The following is a 23,570-nucleotide window of genomic DNA, read 5'->3' on the forward strand; positions in this document are numbered from 1 at the left end:
TAATGCCACGGGCACCTTTCCATGTCCATAAATATTCAAACTGCCCACCTCAGTCCCATGAACAGATACCTGATGTTCCTTGTCCACGAAATGGTGGAAGGTGTCATAGTCTGTTTAGCTGCCCTCCACTGTTTTTTTGTTAAAAGATAGTACTAGGTGAATATTTTAACCTACATTTTTGTGTACTGGTCCCATCATTCTCTTAGGATGAACCCTGAAATGAGATGCCTCAGTCGAAAGGAATAGGAAGGCAGCATCAGCTGGTACTCACGCCAACGGGACATGAGAATGCCTGTTTGCCTACAACTTCACTAGCACTGGGCTTTCCTGTTTTTTAGAATCCTCAATGTTTTGGTGGTGCCCAGGTCTGGCCAGACTCTGTGTGTGTGGGTGGTCTGGCTCAGATGGGGTTGAGGTCCTGGCATGGCCTCCGTTGGGGACGTTGGGCATCTGTTAGGGCAGAATTCTCATACCTACCGTCTCCAGGGATCCTCATCATCTCTCTTTACTGCCAGGCTCCAGACACATCAGTCAGGCCGCAGCCAAAATCGACGTCGAATTTGATTATGACGGGCCCCTGATGAAGACCGAAGTCCCTGGGCCTAGATCTCGGGTGAGTTGAGCACACTTGAGTGGTGTTCTTAAGAACAGAGTGAGAAGGGTCCATGAGGCAAGAACACAGCCGAGCTTAGAGACCTGTATTCTTAGCTGCTTTCAGAGAGCTTACCACTAGAGTTCCAAGACATTCTGCCATAACAAGTCAAAGAAGGCTTCTCGGAGGAGATGTATCCGTTATTTGTTGTCACAATACTGCTGTGTAACAAACGAGCACAAAACCTCCGTAGCATACAGCTTGCTGCTGCATCTAGGGTTCACTGGGAGTTAGCCAGGCAGCTCTGGTGGGTCCGTCTATGTGCCCGTGGGATGACTGGCCACTGTGGGATGATCTAGGCTAAGCTTGTCTTGGCCAGTGCAGTGACGTGGCGCTGCTCCATATGTCTCTAGCATCCTCCAGCAAGCAGGGCCGGGCTCGTCCTCACGGTGATGGCAGAGGTGACCGCACGAGGAGTCTCATGAGGTCTAGGCTCCACTCCAGTCTGCCACCACTCCTACCTCATTCTCTTGACCTTGAAACCAAGCCAGATGGCAATGCTAGATGGCGGAGGGCGAGGTAGCAAAGGCCCTTGGTCTTGACCTTGAAGGATAAAAAGGAAGAATTCACCAGAGGAGTGCATTCTGTTGTAGACCCAGTGGAGAGAGCTGTGCAGGGTGACAGGACGTGGCATATGAGACACACTGGGATAGATGTTATTGTGTGAGATGGGAGAGGCACAAGACGAGTCTGATGAGGGAGGCTGGGACTCCTCCTCAAAGATACTACAAAGCCTGCATATTACACCCTTCAGGAGGCTGATTAACCTTGACTCTGTGTTGTGATGTACAATACTGTTTCTAATGTTTGCACCTAAAAAATAGCAGTGTAAACCTTTTTAATACACACTGGCTTTTTTCTCTGCAGGTTTTGCAGATTTTTATCCGCAGTGTCACTTTTTTTTTTTTTTTTTTTTTTTTTTTTACTGTCAGAAGATGCCCCTTTTTGAAAAATAAGATCAAAACAGAGGAAGGCAAACCATAAGAGACTCTTAATACAGAGAACAAGCTGAGGGTTGCTGGAGGGGAGGTGGGTGGGGAGAGGGGGTAAATGGGTGATGGACATTGAGGAGGGCACTTTTTGGGATGAGCACCGGGTGTCCTGTGTAAGCAATCAGTCACTGGGTTCTACTCCTGAAGCCAAGACTACACTGCACGATAACTAACTTAAGAATAAAAAAATTAAAAAAAAAAAAGAAATTCAAAAGAACATGTATATAACTTACTGAGATGAACGTGAGAGTTTAGCAGTTTTGTGGGCACAAAAGTCATTTGGCATCTATATCTTCCAGCAACAAGCAGAAATGAATTTTTTAGAAGATGACAGTGTTAATTATAATTACTATATACTCCTTAACCTACCGTGTTTCTACGTGACTGTCCATTCTTATTGAAACTAACGTAAAAATGTTAGTTTCTAACTAGTGTTCTAACAAGTTTCTAACTTGTTTCTTCCAGTCTTCATTTCCTTGTGAAGACCCCCCATGTCATGTAAAACTTAGATTTGTATGCTTTTCTCCTGTTTAAAAAAAAAAAAAAAAAAAAAGATAGGCCTTTTGTCATTGCAACCACTTTATAAATCCAGAAATCTTTGTATTAATGCAAGTGATTATAGTTGTTTTGATAGTGTTTTGCTAGCAGAAGGAGAGACTTTTTCATGCATATTTCTCTGGAGGAGAGGCAGATTTTCATTTCATAGTGGAGAAGTACCTGGAATAATTTTTTATATTCTTGTCATTGCTATTGGTTGACTTTAGGCTGGATTATTTTTAGAGATTAAATACTTGTAATAGCAAAGCAACTAGGTCCCAATTCCCAATTTATAATTCCCAATTTCTATATGTACATGTGGTTTATGGAGTGTTTAGATTATCATTACAAATCGTTCTTTGATGTGCGAGTTTCTGTTTTCAATTGATTTTATATTTTCTAACAGGGTGTTAAAGCCTTTTTCCCCCCAAAATAAAAGGGGAACCTATGCTTTTATGAGCACCAGATAAACCCCTTGTGCTTAAATTTTTTTGTGTGTTAAATATTTTAGTTTATTTTATTATTATTTTCCAAGTTGCTAAATCCCTGCTATCCTGGTAATGTAACTGGCAGGAATAGTTTCCTGCCAATTATTTATATTAAGCAATTTTTAAATATTTATAATATTGTTGGCTAATTGACTGTGAAGTTATTGGTATAAGTGGTGGGGGAGGGGGAGACGCCCCAAGACCTGGGAAGATATGAAAGACTTGAAGCTAGTTGGGCAAGAGTGTGTCCTTGCTCTAATGCTTTGTTATTCTTGCCTGCAGGAGTTAATGAAACAGCTGAATATGATTCAGGTAAGTGAGGATGAGCTCACCCTCCAAGCTTCTCGGTTATGACTTAGCTGAGAGACACACTTCCTCTGTGCTGGCTCTTTAAAAAAAAAAATGCAACTTTGTTCTAAACCTTTTTTGTTTTTTTGCTTCTAATTTCCCTTGTGAGTTCTTCTTTGACTCATTTGTTACTTATATGGTGTTTAATTTCCACTTTTTGGTAAGCTTCTCCTTTCTGTTACTCATTTCCAATTTCATTCTGTTGTGGTTGGAAAATATATTTTGCGTGAATGCAATCCTCTCACTGAGGCTTTTATATGGTCTGTCTTGGAAGATATTCCCCAGGCACTTGAGGACAACGTGTACTCTACCACTATTGGGTGGAGTGTTCTGTAAAAGTGTCTGTGGGATCTGTCGGTTGAGAGTGTTGTTCCAGTCCTGGTTCCTTGTTAATCTTCTTTTTTTTTTTAATTTTTTAATGTTTATTTATTTTTGAGAGAGAGAGACAGAGAACTAGGAAGGGCAGAGAGAGAGGGAGACACAGAATCCTAAGCAGGCCCCAGGCTCCAAGCTGTCAGCACAGAACCCAGCGCAGGGCTGGAACCCACGAACTACAAAATCATGACCTGAGCTGAAGTGTGACACTTAAATGCCAGAGCCACCCAGTCTCCCCTTCCTTGCTAATCTTCTGCCTGGTTGTTCTATACACTATCAAAAACCAAATATTAAATTTGCCAGCCATTCTCTTATAACTATATTTTTCTTCTATGCTGCCCATTTTTGCTTCCTGTATTTTGGGGCTCTGTTATTGGGTGCTTACATGTTTATAATTGTTATATCTTCTTAGTGGACTTCACCTCCAGAAGCATTTTTGTTTCTTTGTTTTACAGGTGATTTTGTCTAATTAGTATAAACCATTTCAGCTTTCTTAGGATTGCTGTGAGAATCATGTACTCTTCTCCATCCTTTTATTTTTAACATATTTGTATCCTTGAATCAAAAGTATGTCTCATGTAGACAGCATATAGTTGTATCTTTTTATCCAGTCTGACAGTTTCTGATTTTTTATTGGGTTGTTTCATGTGCACACAGTTAATGTATTACCTATACGGTGGTATTTACATCTTCCATTTTACCTTTTGTGCTCTCTGTGTCTCATATTTTTTGTTCCTCTTTTTTTTTACATTCAGTGGATATCTTCTAATGTACCATTTTCATTTCTTTCATAGTTACTATATATTTTTCAGTTTTCTTCGTGGTTGCTCTAATGCTTACCATGTACATCTTAACATCAGAATCTTCTTCAGATTTATATCTGAACCTTCTGTTGCTATAATATATAAAACACATACAGAAAAATTCATAAAATACTAATTCACAGCTTAATAAACCATTATAAAGCAAACCATTCATGTAAGCAACCAAATATACCCTCTGTGTGACCATAGAATGGACAAAACATGGCTTACCTCACCAGTTCAAGCTTCATCCCAAAAGATGGGGAGTCTAGGGGATTGTAGCGATCCTGAACCAGTCTCTACTTTCCCCAAGAATGCAGACGCTGTGCATTTTTTCTGCAATTACGAAGAGAGCCGAGGCAATTACCTGGTCGATGTGGATGGCAACCGGATGTTGGACCTTTACTCCCAGATTTCCTCTGTCCCCATAGGTAAGAGCTGGGAAATCCGCCCTTGGATGTATGTCCTCTCTCTGTTAGTTGTGGCCGTCCTGACTTTAGTTGCTCCCTCCAGCAGGCCCATCCCTGTGTGTTGCCAGACTCTTTCCTCAAGGGCAGAGAAAAAGAACAAGTCATGGGTAGAGGGTCTATCATAGGGACTTTAGATGTCTTCTCTTATTTATTCTTCCTGGAAAACCCGCAAGGTGAGTGTTTATTAATACCCCCATTTTGTTGATAGATAAGCAAAGCTCAGAGAGGGGATTGATGCAGCTTGCGGGGGAAGCATGGCCAGGATGTGAACCCAGGTCTGCGGGACCACAGCCTCCAATGTCAGCTGTCTTAGGTTAGGTCTCTTGGAAGAAGAGCCTGAGGCAGGGGTTCTGTGCAAGTCGCTTATTAAGGGCACACTCTCAGGAGACTGGGGAGGCAGGGAAAGGCTAAGAAGGATGAGGTTTCAGCCAGAGACTAGCCACAGCCTGATCCCACAATGGGGGGTGGGGGGGTGGCTCTGGAACATGAATTGCACCCTAGAGTTGGTCCCAGACTGTGCCAAAGAGGCTGGCCTTTTTGTACCCAGTGCTAGTCAGTCATTGCCCATTAGCTGCCAGAAGGAAGCGCGTGGCTCATCTTTTGGGCCAAGGAGCTTCCATTCACCAAGGGCAGATTTCCAGAGAAGGAGGTGGCTGGAGCCATTCCCGACCCCCACGTGGGCAGCCAGGAGAGGGGTGGCCGCCTAGTCAAGGTGAGCGGTGGGGGGCCACGGCCGCGTCTGCCTCACCAGGCTCACCTCCAGGCTCGCTGCCGGAGGAGGGCACGGCAGACGTGGGGCGCGTAGGGCTGATTCAGACACGCAGGTTGCGGCTGTGCTTAGTGGTCTGTGGGCTAAGCGTCTCGTCTGGTGAAGCCTGTCCCTTGGTGCGTGATGCCAGCCCCTGTTTATTTCCCGTTAAGATGCGATTAGACACTAAGGTGACTTGTTCTTTTTGGGAAGCCCGTCATTCAGAGATGCTTTGGCCTCTGAAGGTGTCTGGGGTTCTGTGATTTGCACAACCTGGTCCGTGCTCTGTGTCGGAGTGGAAGGGCCAGGCTTATCGGCCACGGGCTGCAGGCCATTCTCTTCCCAGCTGGCTCCTCCCTGCCCCCCCAAGCCCCCGAGGGCCTCCCTCACTTCTCAACCCCAGCCGGCCGCCAAACGTGTGGGGTCCTGGGGAACAGGCCGGCACAAGTTGGGAAAATACTGGGAGCTGTGAAAGTTTTCTTGCGGCCATTTTCTTCCCCTATCTCTAGTCTTTGATGGAATTTTTTTTCTAACTGGTCACTACTGGGGATGTGCCAGATGCCTGGCACATTGCTAAGCACCTTACATGTTATCCCGTTAGACCCCTGCAGCAGCCCCATAACATCGGGCCTTTCATCATCGTCTCCACCTTGCCCACGGGGGCCAGGTTTCAAGAGGCCATGGGGTCTGCCCAGCATGTCCAGGGAGCCCAAGGATTTGAACCAAACAGTGTCTGCCTTCTAAGTTTACTCCTGTGATAGCCACCTCGCAGACGGCCACCCCTGCCCTGCAGTGCGGGGGTCCCACGGCTTTGAAAGCTCAGGCGTGGATTTTCCTGATCCATATGGACTGGCTTTGCTCTCATCTCTCCTTCTGAAGCCACTAAGACAGGCTGCATCTGTGACTTAGTAAGATTTCCCTGGAACTGGCTTATCTACTGAGGCAAGAAAGTCATAAACACCCAGGCAGCACAATAAAGAACCAGAACTGAAGGCCTCTGGCCACAGTATGGCTGGAAAAAAACCCACAGAAGCCTGCTTCCTTGACTAACAGACACCCTGCAGCTGTGGGCCCAGCAGGCCAAGAAGTTGGGTGGGAGATCAGAGAGGCTGCTCACAGCTCTGTCCCCTGGGACACCAGGTCCCCTCCCCCCCCCCCCCGGGGGCCCACCCTCCTCCCACCAGGCAGAGTGAAACCACAAGGCTCTTCAAGCCCCTTCACTCTGCGATGCCGCAGAGGAGAAAGTCTGCCCGGGGTGACACTGGGGCCTCCCCTCCCCTCTGAGCTTGCTAGCCTCCTCTCCTCTCACAGGCGAGAGCAGGCCCCAGGCCCAGAGCCTCGGGCGGGCCTCTCTCCTTTCAGAGCAAGTGTATTTAAACTAAAAAGTGAGTTGGTTTAAAGAAAATAGGTCTCTCCTGTTGCAAAGGTTCCAGGCTCTCGCCGTGTCACGCACAGATCCCCACGTCATTATCGTTCACCTGGTGTCCTTTGAGCGGCACATTTGGCCACTGCCTTGGAGGGTCTTCCAGTCTGGTCTCCTGACCTCTGTGGCCCCCGCGCCCCCCCACAGACTTGGCCATCCCGTGGGAGTCACAGCCAGCGTTGGGAACGAGGAACAGAAACTCGAAGCACAGGCTTTGAGGCCGGGGCGCTCTGGCCCCAGTGAGTTTCCCTCCTTTCCGATAAAGGCTCCCGCTGACAGAGTATCGCGGGCTTTCTCTTGGTTTAGGGCTTCTGGCGCGTGTTAGGTTGCTTTTGGGCCTGGAGATATTGAAGCGTCATGGTTAAGATTTGTGCATTGGTCTATATTCGCGTGCGGAGGGCGAATTCATAGCAGGGCAGTTGCTGAGTCAAGGGGTATCCTAAGCCCTTTCGTGCTGGGCAGTCAAGACAGCAGGGCTCCAGGAAGCAGCAAACGCACGAAGGGTCAGGCGTGCATGTCACGGGGTTGCAGACTGCATCATTGACGTGCTCGGTTCCTGAGCAAACAGGTATTGCGATTCGACTCTAGCAGCGGCCCTGGGAAGAAGGTGAGGGCCACGGTTCATCACACTGGCCCGGGGAAGAACTCCCAGCCCCGGTCCTGAATGTGCCTTAACCTTGCGTTCACTGCCTTGTCTGGGGTTCTAGCCCGGTAGGGCTCACACCCGGGTTTCAGGATCGACGAGAGAATTTGGTGAAGGTTTCTGGCGGCAGCCTGAGTGATTCTAAGTCCAGAGGTCTGGGTGGACCCGAGGAGTGGGTCTTGTTGTCTGCAAGAGATAACAGGGCCCCTTGTGAAGGGAGGGGCAGGCTGTGGGGGAGGGGCACAGGGACCCTGTGTGCCGTGCGGGCCTCTAACCAAGACCCTAACCGTGCCCCCTCTCTGCAGGCTACAGCCACCCCGCTCTCCTGAAGCTGGTCCAACAGCCTCAAAACGCGGTGAGTCCCGGGTTACACAGTGTTCATGGAGATCCAGAGTGTCATTGGGCAGCCTTGGGAAATACCCCATTCGCTCACTCATTTATTCATTCATTCCACAAATGTTTATTGAGCACATACTATATGCTAGGCACTTGAAATGCTTGGTGAGCAAAGCCACACAGTGCCCACTCCCACAGAGGCAGTAGGTTACCACACAGGTAAGTAGCGAATTGCATCCATATTAAGTGCTACAGAGAGAGGCAAACAGTGCTGTGTGGGCACGAAACAGTCACGGTGGTGACAACGGTGGACATTTTTTGAGAGCATAATATGTGCCAAACGCCATGTTCACCACTTCACAGCTGTGATGTTGACAAGTCTGCGAGGCAGGTTGTGCTGTTATCCCCATCCTACAGATGAGGACACTGAGGCACAGAGAGGTTAAGTATTTATCCAAGGTCACACAGCAGGAGGAGGTGCTGGGAGTTAAACCCACAGGAGCTGAGGGTTTGGGGGATTGCGGGGGGCGAGGGGGGGTAGGGAAGGATTCCGAGGAAGTGACCTTTGAGCTGAGATTGAAGGAGGAGGTGCCTCCAGGGCCCCTGCAGGGAGAGGGGAGAGGGTGGGAGAGCAGCTTCGAGGCTGAGGGGTAAAAGAGGACAGCGTGGCCAGAGCCAAGCCGGAGGGACCTGACAGCGTGCAGATTTAGGGACCACACAGGCTGATGTCAGCCTCGGCACTGGTGATGGTTACAGAGGTGGTTCTCTGCAACGGTGGGGGGCCTCCAGTGCACCTGCTGGCCTCACCTGCTCGGTGCCAGCAGCGTCCCCTCTTCAGCTCTGAGAAGCAAACCTGTCTGCAGACATTGCCAGGTGCCCCTAGTGGAGCGGAGGGGGTGGAGGGGCCCCGAGGCGAGCACCCCTGCAGGAGAGGGGCAGGAAGCTGCTGATCAGTCACACTGGATATAACCCGCGCAGAAGCGCGCATCCCCTCCAGCCCCGAGCGCACTGCTCAGTGAATTGTCTCCCTTCTGCTTTGTTATCACTTCCTTAAGGAGCCCTTTTAGACACAATTTTCCTAATTGTTCCCGCCGTCACGCAGTCTTAATGCCGCCACATTTCCTGTTACTACCGTCGCAAATGACCGCCGGCTTAGAGGCTTGCAACAACACCCGGGTATCTTGGCACGGATTTTGTGGGCCAGGGGTCTGGCGGGCTCTGCGTAGGGTCTCACAAGGCGCACAAGAAGCTCTTAGCCGAGGCTCTGGGGCAGAATCTGCTCCTGTGCTCATGCAGGTCCCTGGCACCTCGTTCTCATGGTTTCCGTGTGGTCCCTCCGTCCTCCAGCCAGCAGTGGCCGGTCCTCTCTGCCTTCCTCCTGTTTCTGCTCTTAGCTAAGGGCTCATGTGGTTGCACTCAACCCACCCTGAAAATCCAGAACATTGTCCCCATCTGAGCTGATCAAGAACCTTAATCGCATCTACAAGTTCTGGGTCCCGGGATGGGCAGAAATTGTGCCATCTAGAGCACCCCTCTGCAATATGGTAAACGCATACCGTGTAGACAGTTGTGCTCCCCACACCACAGGGGGGGAAGCGGTTTCTCACCCCAGTTGGGAATGCATGAATTGCACCTGGTCTCCCCACCATGCACCCCTGCCCGGATGCCCTTCCCCTAACGGCAGACGTGCGTTTTCTCCGTTCTTTACCCGCGTACATGGAACCATAGCATGCGTGGTCTTTAGCATGCCCAGTGGCTTGTTTCCCTCGAAGTCCGTCTGCGGGGTCCATCCTTGTGTGTGGCCGCAGACCGTGCACTCTCAGGGCTTCACGGCCTTCCATTGTGTGCACGCACTGCCAGGGACCACTTCATCCTACTGCCGACGGGCCCTTGGGCTGCATCCTTCTAGAACGTCGGAGCACGTGTGCTCCAGGGAACACGTGTGCTCTGGGGAACACGTGCATGCACGGCCACGGGACTCAAGGCCAAGCCACCCTGCTGCCCATGGCCGTGCGCGCACGAGAGCGGCTTCAGCGGCTCCTGCCAGCGTCCCCAGCTGCTTGTGGATGTTCCTGCCCCCAGTAGCGTGTGAGTTCGTTGCTGCTGCACATCCTCAGCCACACCGGGTGTCCTACCCAGGGTGGCACAGGGAGTGTGACTCCTAAAAAGAGGAATCTAAGACAGCAGGGATTGGGGGGGAGGGGGGGGAGCGGAGCATTGGGAGCCCACTCCCCGAGCTTAAAGCCCCTTCTAACTGGCAGAGTTGAAAAGAATAGGAAAGAGCTACATTTCCCTTCTCACAAACGGCTGTGCCCCGCTGGGGAGGGGCTTGGGGACGCACAAGTTCAGGAGCTGCGGGAGCAGAAAGGGCGTCCCCCTCTGAAGGTCCCCCTCTGAAGGTGCCTGGCGAGGCCGCTGGGGCGCGGGTGTGTTTACATCCAGAGCCTGGCTTTGTTTCGAAACGTTGTGCGGATCCCAGATGCCTCGGCAGTTGGTGCTGGGAAAAATGTGTCAACAAACATGTCACACACATTTGCAGTGTCAGCTGCCTGCAGAGGCAGAATCATCCCTGAAAACACGTGACTTTGGGGATTCTGATTTCAGGGATGCCCTGCCCCCACCTGTCTGTGCCAGGAACCTGGGAGCCGCTTCATCCTCCCTTCCTCCCACCCACCTCTCAACCCTCACCCTGTCGGGACCTGTCGTGACCTTGCGTCTTCCCAGTGGCCCCTGTGGACCAGCCCCCCCCACCCTGTCAGGCCCACGCTCACTGCCTCCAAACTGCACCCGTGGCCCCCAGAGTGCGCCCCACCTCCCCCGCTTCAGATGCAAAGCCCTTTGCGGTCTGGCTCCTGCTGCTTCAGCCTCGTTTCTTGACATTTGTTCAGTCATCGATTATTGATTGAATACCTACTGCGTGCCGGGCACCGTTCTGGGTGCCAGTGAGGTCACGGTCTAGATGGATTGGGACCACAGTCCCTGCTGACGTCATTCTGCTGCAGAAGTCTGGGCTTGGGCAAGTGAAAGGAGTCCCCCGGCACGGTCTTAGAGAAGCCGGGTGCACCCCGGGCATCAGGCTGGGGGACCATTGGCCGACATGTTGCGTCTTGCAAATTCTTGGCTAGGGGTGCACTCACTCGGTGATGATGGTAATTTGCAAGTGGAGGGCAGGGTCCTGCCAGTCCCGTGAAGGGGCTGATCAACCCATTTGTCCCCCAACCACACCACCCTCATACTCCAACATAATTATTTCACGTGGCTGCAAAAATGAAGGCACGACCCCTGGATCCAATTTCTGGGCTCCAGTTACAATTTCTTATGTCACCAGGGTCACTCGTGACAGTGCCCACAGTTTGCACAGTGATCATTTATCTGTACGATGGTCAGTGCACAGTCATTGCGCTGAGTGATGGGTGCAGTCTGACGTCCGTGACATGGGGGAGTGTGGACCTGGTCAGGTAAGACACGTGCCATCACCGTGACCCCCAGGCCTTTGCGCCTTCCTGACCATTCATCTAGACTAAGTTGCTGCCTCAGCTGCTCTGCCGTCTCACTGGCTGCCTACAAGCACCAAGGGAGGAGCCCGCATTTTGGCAGATAAGGACTGTGAAGACCAGAGAGGTTAAGTGAGTTGCTCCAGGTTGCACAGCCGCTTCAACCAAAGCCCATCCCCTTCACACTGCACTTCAGGACTGCTGAGCCTGACAGCAGAGCTTCTAGAAACCTGTCCTTACTGGATCCCACTACCCAAAGTCCCAGATACCTTCTGTTCTTAATGTCACACTTTGTCGAACAGGAGCACCACCCCCACATCTTCCGCGGTCCCAGATAGGCAGTCAGGCGGCCAGCCCGCCATCCCAGCCGTCCCCTCCATGAGCTGCTTCCCCCGGAACCGGTGCTGGCAGTTCGCCTCGACCCTGGTCTCACAGTGAGCTAGATTTCTCAGGAGCCGCAAGGAGATGCCTGCAAAGGCCCCCAGAGGCCAGCCAAGTCTCTGGGTTGCACCAAGCAGACTCGGATCCAGATCCAGCATCAACATCTACAGGCGGATGCTGCCTGCAGGTCGGGCAGAGGATGGAATCTGAGGTCAGCAAGCCCGCTTGGAGCCATGCTTCTGCCCCTTCCTTGTCTGTGTGACTCGGGGCAGGTAGCTTGACCTCTCTGCTCCTCACTTTCCCCAGTTCTACAGCGAGGAGGGTTACCGCCCCCCGCTACTTACCCTAGACTCACCCATGTGGTCACAAAGCAGAAAAAGCAGCATGAGTCTGCCCCAGTTTCTAGCAGTCCAAGGCAAGTTCCAAAGCCACCAAGGAGATCGCATTCTGGGGCCTTCTGATGCAGTGAAGCCGCTGTTCGGATTTGCACTGGGTTTACTGCACTGATTATGTCCAGGAGAGAGGTACCCGAGCAGTCCCTAGGCCCAGTCAGTCCCTCCCACTTTTGACGGGCGATTCGGCTGTGGGCTAGTTTCAGATTCACACAGCAGGTGCAGAGACAGTTCCCACCTGTCTTTCCCCAAGTTCACCCAGTGCCCATACCGCCCTCTCCACAGCACCTTTGTCAAAAGTAGGACATTAACGAGGGCACGTTATGTGGTACAGACCGCATTCAGATTTCCCCACTTTCCCCAGTAATGCTCATTGTCTGGTTCCAGGATCCAGTCCAGGGTGCCACATTGCGTTTGGCACAATCCGTTCTCATAACCAAACCCACCTGCTGGTGATCTTCCTTGTTTTTTGTTTTGTTTTTTTAAGTATTTTATTTATTTTAATTTTTAATGTTTATTTTTTATTTTTATTATATTTTTATTTCTTTTTAATTTTTTTAAATTTTATTTTATTCCCCCCCTCCCAAATTTGCATCCAAGTTAGCCACCATGCAGTGCAATAATGATTTCAGGAGTAGACCCACCAACGCCCCCCACCTATTCAGCCCATCCCCCCTCCCACAGCCCCTGCAGCAACCCTCTGTTTATTCACCATATTTAAGAGTCTATTATGTTTTGTACCCCTCCCTTTTTTGGTATTATTTTTGCTTCCCTTCCCCTATGTTCATCTGTTCTGTGTCTTAAAGTCCTCATATGAGTGAAGTCATATGATATTTGGCTTTCTCTGACTGACTCATTTCACTTAGCATAATACCCTCCAGTTCCATCCATGTAGTTGCAAATGGCAAGATTTCATTCTTTTTGATTGCCGAGTAATACTCCATTGTGTGTGTGTGTGTGTGTGTGTGTGTGTGTGTGTGTGTGTGTATGTGTGTATACACACCACATCTTCTTTATCCATTCATCCATCAATGGACATTCAGGCTCTTCCCATATTTTGGCTATTGTTGATAGTGCTGCTATAAATGTTGGAGTGCATGTGCCCCTTCGAAACAGCATCCCTGTATCCCTTGGATAAATGCCTAGTAGTGCCATTGCTGGGTTGTAGGGTAGTTCTACTTTTAGCTTTTTGAGGAACCTCCATACTGTTTCCCAGAGTGGCTGTACCACATTCCCACCAGCAGTGCAAAAGAGATCCTCTTTCTCCACATCCTTGCCAACATCTATTGTTGCCTGAGTTGTTAATGTGAGCCATTCTGACAGGTGTAGGGTGGTATCTCATTGTGGTTTTGATTTGTATTTCCCTGATGATGAGTGATGTTGAGCATTTTTTCATGTGTCTGTTAGCCATCTGGATGTCTTCTTTGGAGAAGTGTCTATTCATGTCTTTTGCCCATTTCTTCACTGGATTCTTTGTTTTTTGGGTGTTGAGTTTGATAAGTTCCCTATAGATTTTGGATACTAACCCTTTATGTGATATGTCATTTGCAAATATTTTCTCCCATTCCGTCAGTTGCCTTTTGGTTTTGCTAATGGTTTCCTTTGCTGTGCAGAAGATTTTTATTTTGATAAGGTCCCAAGAGTTCATTTTTGCTTTTGTTTCCCTTGCCTCCGGAGATGTGTTGAGTAAGAAGTTGCTGTGGCCGAGGTCAAAGAGGTTTTTGCCTGCTTTCTCCTTGAGGAGTTTGATGGCTTCCTGTCTTACATTTAGGTCTTTCATCCATTTTGAGTTTATTTTTGTGTATGGTGTAAGAATGTGGTCCAGGTTCATTCTTCTGTATGTCGCTGTCCAGTTTTCCCAGCACCATTTGCTGAAGAGACTGTCTTTATGCCATTGGATATTCTTTCCCACTTTGTCAAAGATGAGTTGACCATACGTTTGTGGGTCCATTTCTGGGTTCTCTATTCTGTTCCATTGATCTGAGTGTCTGTTTTTGTGCCATCCTCCTTGTTTACCATTGTGCAGACCCCTCCCAGACTCTTCCTGACCCGTGCCCAGGGCACTCTGGGGGAAGACAGCTCTAGTCTTATTCCATCTGTGCTCCCATCTGTGTCTTTTCTGGAATGATGGACACATGTCATTATCCATTTGTGAAAACCTGTAGGATGTACTCCACGAAGAGTGAACCCTTATGGACAGCTGTAACCTTTTTAAAAAACACCATTTTAGGGCCACCTGAGTGGCTCAGTTGGTTAAGTGTCTGACTCTTGACTTCAGCTAAGGTCATGATCTCACAGTTGTGTGGGACCGAGCCCCATGTTGGACTCTGCTCTGACAGCACAGAGCCTGCCTGGGATTCTTTCTCTCCCTCTCTCTCTCTATCTCTACCTCTCCCCAGCTTGCACCCGCACTCTTTTTCTCTCTCAAAATAAACATAAAAAAGAAACCCACCATTTTATACTCCTGAAACCAATACTACATTATATGTTAACTAACTTGAATTTAAATTGAAAGAAAGAAAGAAAGAAAGAAAGAAAGAAAGAAAGAAAGAAAGAAAGAAAGAGAAAGACTATTTGACTAGCCGCAGAACATCTCTTGAGTTAGCGTGCTTCAGTTTACTTAACCTGATGTTGGCATTTTGAGTGTTTCTCCTTTTTCAGGCTACCTGAATAATTAGATGCATAACCTTTGTCCATGGTGGAAATTGTTTCTTTAGAGGAGGTGGAGAAATGAGCTTAGCCGGGTCAGAGTATAAAATGCTGGGAGCCTCACCCCACTGAGGTCAGCATCTCCAGAATTGAATGCTATCCTTCAGCCTCGCTTTAAAGCAAGTATTTGTGCACCAGCCCATGGGGAGATTTGGAGCCCTTGATCCTGCGTGGGCCTCTGCGTGGGCCCTGTCGTGTGGGCAGCCAGTGGCCGTGCCTGTGATTTGAAGCCAGCAGGCAGGGCCCGGTTCTCTCCAAGAACGCAGCTACCTGAGTGTGGGACTGCCCCTTGGCCAGAGGCTATTTTAAGGTAATTTCGGCCAGGGCCACCTGGGTGGCTCAGTCAGTTAAGCATCCAACTCTTGATTTTTGTTCAGGTCATGATCTCACGGTTCTTGAGTTCGAGTCCCATGTCAGACTCTGCACTGTCCACTCGGAGACTGCTTAGGATTCTCTGTCCCTCCCTCTGTGCCCCTCCCCTGCTCGCTCTCTCTCTCTCTCTCTCTCTCTCTCTCAAAATAAATAAATAAATAAACTTTAAAGAAAAAAAAAAGATAATTTTGGCCAGCATTTTAAAGTGAGGTGATTTCCCACTAAAAGCTGCATTTCCCTTTTCAAATTTGGAAGCCCTGGCTCCCTTGGCCCAAGTTTCTGCTCTGAAGTGACAGTAAGGGCTGACCGACCCTTGGCCAGCTGGACAGGTTGACCTCAGTGGCCACCATGCCCCCCTCCCTTTTGGGTTATCAGAAGCAAGTGTCCATTTAGAATCAGGCGTGCACTGTTGATTTCCTTGCCGAGGGAAATACATCTCTGGACCCACATCGATGAAAATTAGAATAAAACATCAACATGTAAGGAGTCAGGTGATCTTTCTAACATTGCTTTTCTCACACTCAACCCATTCCACTTCTGAAGGGCTGCAGCTGGCTCCTTGATCAGACTGCTCTCCTAAGCCCTGCTCTGGGTAGAAATTCCAGAGCCACCACTGCCTCTTAACGCGCTTTTCCCCATTTTTTTTTCAAATAGAATTCGCATGCAATAAAACACATCCTTTGTGCTGTATAGCTCTGTGGGTTTCACCAAACACACAGTCATGTAGTCACTGCCAAAATCGAGGCACACCCAGACACCCGCATTCACAGCAGCACCGTTCAGTCACTGGGAAGGTGGAAGAAACCAGAGTGTCCATCAGTGGATGGAGAAATAGATTAACAAAGTGTGATCTATCCATGCAGTGGAATATCACTGAGCTCCTAGAAAGGAAGGGCATTCTGACACCTGGTACAACATGGATGAACGCTGAGGACATGATGCTCAGCGAAAGAAGCCAGTCACCAAAGGATAAATGCTGTGTGATTCCACTTTTATGAGGCACCCGGAGTCGTCAGACTCACAGAGCCAGAGAAGTAGAGGGTGGTTGCCGGGGCTCGGGGGAGGAGGGAACGGAGTTAGTGGTTAATGGGAACAGAATCTCAGTTTTGCAAGATGACAAGGTTCTGGAGATGGATGGATGGTTGCACAACAATATCCTTAACACTACTGAACTGGATGCTTAGAAATGGTTCAGATGGTGGGCGCCTGGGGGGCTCAGTCAGTTGGGCATCCCACTTCCACTCAGGTCGTGATCTCACTGTTCAAGAGTTCAAGCCCTGCGTCAGGCTCTGTGCTGACAGCTCAGAGCCTGGAGCCTACTTCAGATTCTGTGTCTCCCTCTCTCTCTGCCCCTCCCCTGCTACTGCTCCCTCTCTCTCTCTCTCTCTCTCTCAAAGATAAACATAAAAAATAAATAAATAAAAAAGAAATGGTTATGGTGGTGGGGCGCCTGGGGGCTCAGTCAGTTGAGCATCCGACTTGATTACAGCTCAGGTCATGATTTCACAGTTCAGGAGGTCGAGCCCCGCAGCAGACTCTGCTCTGACCATGCGGAGCCTGCTTGGGATTCTCTCTCTCCCTCTCTCTCTGCCCCTCCCTTGCTTGCACATGCGCATTGCCTCTCTCGCTCTCTCTCTCTCTCTCTCACTCTCTCTCTCTCTCAAAAATAAATAAACTTAAAAAAAAAAGAAATGGTTAAGTTTGTTAAAATTTTATGTCACCTGTTTTTTCTTTTAACCACAATTTTTAAAAATATCCAAACAGCAATTCATCACCCAGACATTACCCCAAGCCCATTTGTACTCAGTCCCACCCTAGCCCCTGGCAGCCAGGAGCTGTTGTCTGTCCCTATAGTTTTAGCTTTTTCAGAATGTCCTATGAAGGGGACCATACAGTGTGTACTCTTTTCCTTTTTTTAATGTTTTAGTTTTATTTTTGAAAGAGAGACAGAGCGTGAGCGGGGGAGGGGCAGAGAGCGAGGGAGACACAGAATCCGAAGCATCTCCAGGCTCCACGCTGTCAGCACAGAGCCCCACGCGGGGCTGGAACTCACAAACCCTGAGATCGTGACCTGAGCCGAAGTCGGACGCTTAACTGACCCAGGCGTCCCCAGTGTGCAACTCTGATTCTGGGCGCTTTCACGCAGAATCGTGACCTTGAGACTCCCGTGTTCGTCCACGTCACCGCGTGTCAGCGGATTGTTCGGTTCCGTCGCTGACTGGTGTTCCGCAGTGTGCAGGGACCAGTTTACTTATCTTTCCCCCAGCAGAGGGACATGTGGTTTGTTTCCAATTTGGGGCAAATAAAAATAAAATCCACTGTAAACATGCACGTACGTTCACGGCTTTGTGTGGACGTGTGCTTCCAAAGTTTCGCGTGGGTAAATACCTCGGAGGAGAACTGCCCAGTGATGGGTGTGTGTGTGTGTTCATCGTTGTAAGAAACAGCCCTGCCAGCTGCCTCCCAGAGCCAAACTTGGTTCCCTCCGGCTGTGACCGGGGTTCTGGCGGCTCTGCTCCCTCACCCATTCCTCCTGTCGTCCACTTTTTGTTTTTTAGCCATGATGATGGGTGGGCTGTTAAAATGATCATTATAGTTCGGTGATAAAATAATACTATAATTATAAAATTCTAACTGAATCCTAATTCACAGGAAGTTGCAAAAAATAGTACGACGTGTACCCCCCCCCTTCCCCCAGTGGTAGTATCTGTAACTGCAATGCAATATCGCAACCAAGAAACGTCTCCGTCTGGGGCGCCTGGGTGGCTCTGTCATTTGAGCGTCCGACTTCGGCTCAGGTCATGATCTCACGGTCCGTGAGTTCGAGCCCCACATCAGGCTCTGTGCTGACAGTTCAGAGCCTGGAACCTGCTTCCAATTCTGTGTCTCCCCCTCTGTCTGCCCCTAACCCACTCACATTCTGTCTCTAACTCTCTCAAAAATAAATAAACATTAAAAACAAAAAAAAATTAAAAAAAAGAAAGAAAGAAAGAAATATCTCAGTCGTCTTTTACACCCAGAGCAAGCCCAGGGGATTTCTCAGGAGAGTGCGGGGAGGTCGGCCGATCCCACCCCCTAGGAAACACCATGAGCCTGTGTGAACACACCCGCTGTGAAAAGCTTGGTTGGTCTTTGGTCGACAGGGAGTAGTCACCTGTAGTAGTCGGAGAAGTCACCCTCGGTGTCCTACCTTTTTGCAGAGCACTTTCATCAACCGACCTGCCCTCGGAATCCTTCCCCCGGAGAACTTTGTGGAGAAGCTCCGGGAGTCCTTGCTCTCGGTGAGTCCCCGGGAGCAACCCCATCCCCACCCCCCCCACCCCCTGCCCTCCAGCCCTGCGGGAAGGCCAGCCGATCTCAGGGAGGCAGTGCCAGCACGGGGAAAGGAAAGGACCGAGATCCATAAGGGTAGAGGATGCCATGTGTCTGCTTGGGTCTTGTTCTTGTGCTGTTTCTTTCCTGAAGAGTATTTTCACTTTTCCTTTCAAAGGAAAGGAAGGGACTCCTTGTGCGCAGGAACAAAGGATCCAGGGGAAATGAATATTTGCTCCACGATAGGAGCATTGCGTGTGATTCATCCCTCCCCTACGGTTCGGTTTTAGTTGTTATGATGATTCAAATCCTCCTGAATCTCAACTTCCTACCTGTAAAACATGGGCACCTCGGGGGACGGTGGTTGCACCGGGCAGGACAGTCTGGGCTTTTCTTCATGCTGTTCTCCTCCGTCCCCTCCAGCCCCAGGGCCTTCCTGGGCTTGTCCTCCACCCCCTGGAAGAGCCTCCGTCCACTCTCCCCAGTCCCGCTGCTCTGGGGGACGGTCCTGGTTCCCCCCCCCCACCCCTGCCCAGCCTCCCCCAGCCCAGACTGTACCCCTGTGAAGGCTCAGCTCCTGCTTGGGCAAGCGGGAGTCCAGATGGAGCGAGCCGACCGCCGTTTCCCTCCCTGCAGGTGGCTCCCAAAGGAATGTCCCAGCTCATCACCATGTCCTGCGGCTCCTGCTCCAACGAAAATGCCTTTAAGACCATCTTCATGTGGTACCGGGTGAGGTTTGGGGCATGATCATGTGCACACACACATGCACGCACACACACGCGCACACGCGCCCAGCCCCCAGCCACACACTCACCCCTTGTCCCGCTGTTCACCCCGCCTGGCCACGGTCAAAATCCAGAGAGGGCCACCGCCTGGACAGGGCTCTCCAGACGACCCCTGGCGTGTGGTGCAGAGAGCCGTCACCCGATGCGATGACACGGGTTTTCCTTGGCATCACAGACCCCATCCTCGCAGCCCTGGGTTGTTGTGGACAGAGTAATAGCACACCTGTGTATCCGTGCACTTACTTTGCTGCAAGCCTGCTGAACAATCTCACGTGTTAGTACCCAAGCGGAACGGTCGGCATCTGCAGTCAGCCTTGAGAGAGCACTTGTGGGGGTTCTGAGTGCAAAGTGGAAGCCCCGCGTCCCCCGGAGCGACTCAGATTGTGTCTCTTCTGTTTTGTCAGAGCAAGGAAAGGGGCCAGACGGGTTTCTCCAAAGAGGAGCTGGAGACGTGCATGATCAACCAGGTAAGGGCAGCGGGCCCTTTGGTCTCAGCTGCGGGGGGTCAGTCACCACAGTCCCTCCAGCTGGCCCTGGCTGGCCCTGGCCTTCTCAAATAGGAGGGGTCTTACGCAGCTCGGTGCCGGTAACCAAATTCCGCACCCAGACTGGGCGGCTTACACGACAGACATGTATTTCCTCGCGGTTCGGGAGGCTGGAGTCCAAGGTCAAGGTCAATTTGGTTCCCTGGGGCACGCTCTCTGCCTGGCTTGTAGACGTTGCCTTCTCGCTGTGTCCTCACGTGTGTGGGAGAGAGAGCGAGAGAGCAGGAACTCTGGGGTCTCTTCCTGTAAGGACACTGATCTCATCACAGGGGCCCCACCCTATGACCTCATCCAACCCTCGTCACCTCCCAGAGGCCCCTCTTCCGAACACCATCACACTGAGGGAGAGGGCTTCAAACTGGAAAGGACACAGTCTGTCATACAGAGAGGTCCATTCCCCTCATGTCAAGGCTGAGGGGAGCCCTTCCTGACCAGCACTCCTCAGTTTCCCAGGACAACTGCCTGACTTGGACTGTTTAAGGAGCCTTTAGTGTATTCTCTAGAATAATTCAAAATGTCAACACAAAGGTATGTACCAGGGTGTTCACCCCACTGGTGTTTATAGTCGTGATAACCAGAAAAGATTGGAAACCCGCCTTTACAGCCAGTAACAGGGAAAGAGGACTTAAGTGTAGGGGTTCCAAATGGAACCCTAGCAGTTCACAGAGGCAGCAAGGCGGCCAATGCCGGAGGCGAGGGGTCGAGGTGGGTACATCCCAAGCTCACCAGCCAGCAGGCCTGTCCTCCCGCTTTCAGCGAGGGCCCCTCCCCGCTTATGATTTAGGCAGAAATGTCTGCTGCTTAAAAAAAAAAAAGAATCAAGAGCCACTGAACTCAGGTACCCCCCTGCATGCATCCACAGTATTGTGCAGAAATAGTCACAGAGGGTTTTTCTTGGCCCGGAGACACGCATGCCGTAATTTAGTGAAAACAGGAGAATGTAAATTACACGGACGCTGTGCTGTCAACCATGTAAATAAATGCACAGATTACTGGAAGAAATCCCGCTCACATGTTTACAGGCCTTGCCTCTGGGCGGTAAGGTTGGTTTTTTTTCATGCTTCCTTAAATGTTTTTGTTCCTAATCCACCTCTTTCGGGCAAATCTACCCAGCCCTTTCTCTGTGTTCATACAGACCTCCGTACACTTAAGTATTTTCTTTTTTTTCTTCTGGCCATCTTTAAAAACAGTGGATGGTGCCCTCCCTCCTTCTCATCTGATACCCGCGGACATCCTAGTCCATCAGCACTTTTAGACCCCATTCCTCACTTTGAGTGGCTGCATTAGGGGACAAACAAGGAAAATGACGGCGGGGGGGGGGGGTATTCCAGAGTTTGCTGGGGCTGGGGGTCCTGGTGCTTCTCCCGGGGGCGTCTCAGGGACCTAGAGGAGATCAGCCAGCCTGAGAAAACACTACGTGAGCCTCCCAGCGCCTCTGGGCCCCGTGGTTGCCTCGGCGGTGGTGTCCCTGGTAGTGTGCCTGAAGCAGCTGAAAACCCATCTGATTCCCTGGCCAGGTGGAGGGTCAGGAAATAATGCAGCTGTGCCATTCGCTGGGGAGTCCCTGCGTCCCTCCTGAGCCCAGGGGCAGCCGCTCCGGCCCCAGCCCCACAGACCCCTTCCAAAGCCCTGGGGCATTTCCAGTGAGACGGCTGGTCCGGCCTCCTGTCCCAGGAGGCACCAGGCCCACCTGGAGCAGGGAAGTCAGGGCAATCTGCAGGAGGAGGAGTTTGCAGAGCCCATAGACAGGCTGAAAACTCAACAGCCCCAGCAGGGCCGAGAGATGGGGGCCGAAAGCTCAACAGCCCCAGCAGCCCAGGCAGGTGACATCAGGGCAGAAGGCGGGTGTCAGGCCCTGGGGCAGCCCGGCTAGACGAGCCTTTGTGTTTGACTACAACGGGCCCAAATTATGTGGAATTTGTGAGAAGGCAGAAGTTTGGAGAGTTCAGTGAAATCTCTTGATTAAAAAAATTGGGGGGCACCTAGGTGGCTCAGTCAGTTGAGCCTCCGACTCTTGATTTCAGCTCAGGTCATGATCTCACTGTTCCTGAGAACAAGCCGTGAGTCAGACTCTGATGATGGTGCAGCCTGCTTGGGATTCTCTCTCTCTGCCCGTCTCCTACTCGCATTCTCTCTCTCCCTCTCTCTCTCTCTCTCTCTCTCTCTCTCTCGCAAATAAGAAAAACATACACATATAAAAAATTAAATTAAAATTTTTAAAGAATTTTACTGGAGCACCTGGCTGGCTCAGTCAGTAGAACATATAACTTTTGATCTTGGGGTCGTGACTTCAATGAGCCCCATGTTGGGTGTGGAGCCTACTTAAAATTAACAAAAGAAAAAGTCAAAAAAACCTTTACTTTATTGACAAAACAAAACGTCTGTGGGCTGGACGTCTCAGGACCCGGTGTGTAACTTGTCTGTGCAAAGGGACTGAGGTTCTTCTGATGGACTTCTGTGGGTGTGTGGGGACCACAACACGGCCCTCCAGTCCTCACAGCGGTGACTGATGTGACCACTGTCTCTTGGTCCTAGGCCCCCGGCTGCCCCGAGTACAGCATCCTCTCCTTCATGGGCGCGTTCCACGGGAGGACCCTGGGTAAGGAGGGAGCAGCGTGACCCCGAGGTGGCTGTTAGATAAGAGCAACCACAGTAGGCGGCTTCGATCTTCACCTTGGCAGTTTCCACCTAGCGTCTCTCACGGACTCCACTCTATTCTCTGAGGGGGGAGGATTGTTAGTCCTGCTCTGCAGACACGGAAAGGGAGGCCCAACAAGGAAGGAACATTCTAAGGCCCTCCAGGGGCAGAGCCAGATTCGAACCCTGGCCCTGTGCCTTCGCAGCCCGTGCTTAATCTGTGATGAATCAGAAAGTCAAGGGCGCACGCATGCACACACAGGTTCACGGGGTCAGCTTCGGGACGTTACAGGAACTGCGGGCAGCGGCTTCCCTGGGTGTTGCGAGACGTGGCCTGAATTGCCCGTGATCCCCTTTTCCAAGACTGTTCCTCCTGCTTCCCTAGGGTGCTTAGCGACCACGCACTCCAAAGCTATTCACAAGATCGACATCCCTTCCTTCGACTGGCCCATCGCACCGTTCCCACGGCTAAAATACCCTCTGGAAGACTTTGTGAAAGAGAACCAGCAAGAAGAGGCCCGCTGTCTGGAAGAGGTAACAGCGGACCCTGCAGATTTCCCCTCCCTGTCTCCTTACCCCCGGCTCCCCACCACCACCGCAAGGCTCAGCTCAGGGGAAGAAGAACACAGGGTTTATGTGGGACCCGCGTGGTGCTCCCTGGGAGGGTCGTAGGGACAGAGAGGCACATCAGGAAAAGTAAGGGGGCACCTTGATTTTTCCACCTGGCGTCCGTCACCCCATCTGTGGTACTGATGTCTGTATTTAGGTTTCTTTGGGGGCAAGCTTCACTGACTGCAGAATAGGAGGGAATTTATGAGAATATGAGGCAGCCCGTAGGAAAAGTGCATCCACAGGACCCTGTTGTCCACTGCTTCTCAGCCTCCTTCCAAGTCCTGGGGCTCCCTGGGGGCTGAAATGGGGCCAGGGGAGGGACTGGGGACAGGGAGCCCCCTCTTGCCATGCCTCAGACACAGCTAGCACCCCTCCTTTCATCTGTTCCAAATATTGGGGTTCCGTGTTAGACACTGGAGGATTCTGTTGCGGGGAAAAGAAATTGGAAGCTCTTCAGGTCTGGAATTTGAGCTCAAGTGAGGCTGGTTTGAGGCTGGTTTGCCTCTTAGACACATC

The 23,570-nt window shown here is 50.7% G+C and overlaps 1 protein-coding gene across 3 annotated transcripts in view; it reads left to right on the forward strand.

Annotated features, from left to right (window-relative positions):
* ABAT (4-aminobutyrate aminotransferase) overlaps nucleotides 1-23,570 on the forward strand; it is an 86,941-nt gene that overhangs the window by 54,249 nt on the left and 9,122 nt on the right. For all 3 annotated transcript variants that reach the window (XM_053894417.1, XM_053894419.1, XM_053894418.1), the window contains exons 3-11: nucleotides 516-613; nucleotides 2,952-2,981; nucleotides 4,509-4,626; nucleotides 7,785-7,834; nucleotides 18,364-18,444; nucleotides 19,112-19,204; nucleotides 19,665-19,727; nucleotides 22,341-22,404; nucleotides 22,828-22,976. In XM_053894417.1, coding sequence (XP_053750392.1) covers nucleotides 516-613; nucleotides 2,952-2,981; nucleotides 4,509-4,626; nucleotides 7,785-7,834; nucleotides 18,364-18,444; nucleotides 19,112-19,204; nucleotides 19,665-19,727; nucleotides 22,341-22,404; nucleotides 22,828-22,976 — 746 coding nt within the window. The remainder of the gene's footprint in view (nucleotides 1-515; nucleotides 614-2,951; nucleotides 2,982-4,508; nucleotides 4,627-7,784; nucleotides 7,835-18,363; nucleotides 18,445-19,111; nucleotides 19,205-19,664; nucleotides 19,728-22,340; nucleotides 22,405-22,827; nucleotides 22,977-23,570) is intronic.

This window comes from Panthera pardus, unplaced genomic scaffold, assembly GCF_024362965.1.
Source record: "Panthera pardus isolate Hobbes unplaced genomic scaffold, ASM2436296v1 HiC_scaffold_5, whole genome shotgun sequence".
In the NCBI taxonomy this organism is placed as follows: domain Eukaryota; kingdom Metazoa; phylum Chordata; class Mammalia; order Carnivora; family Felidae; genus Panthera; species Panthera pardus.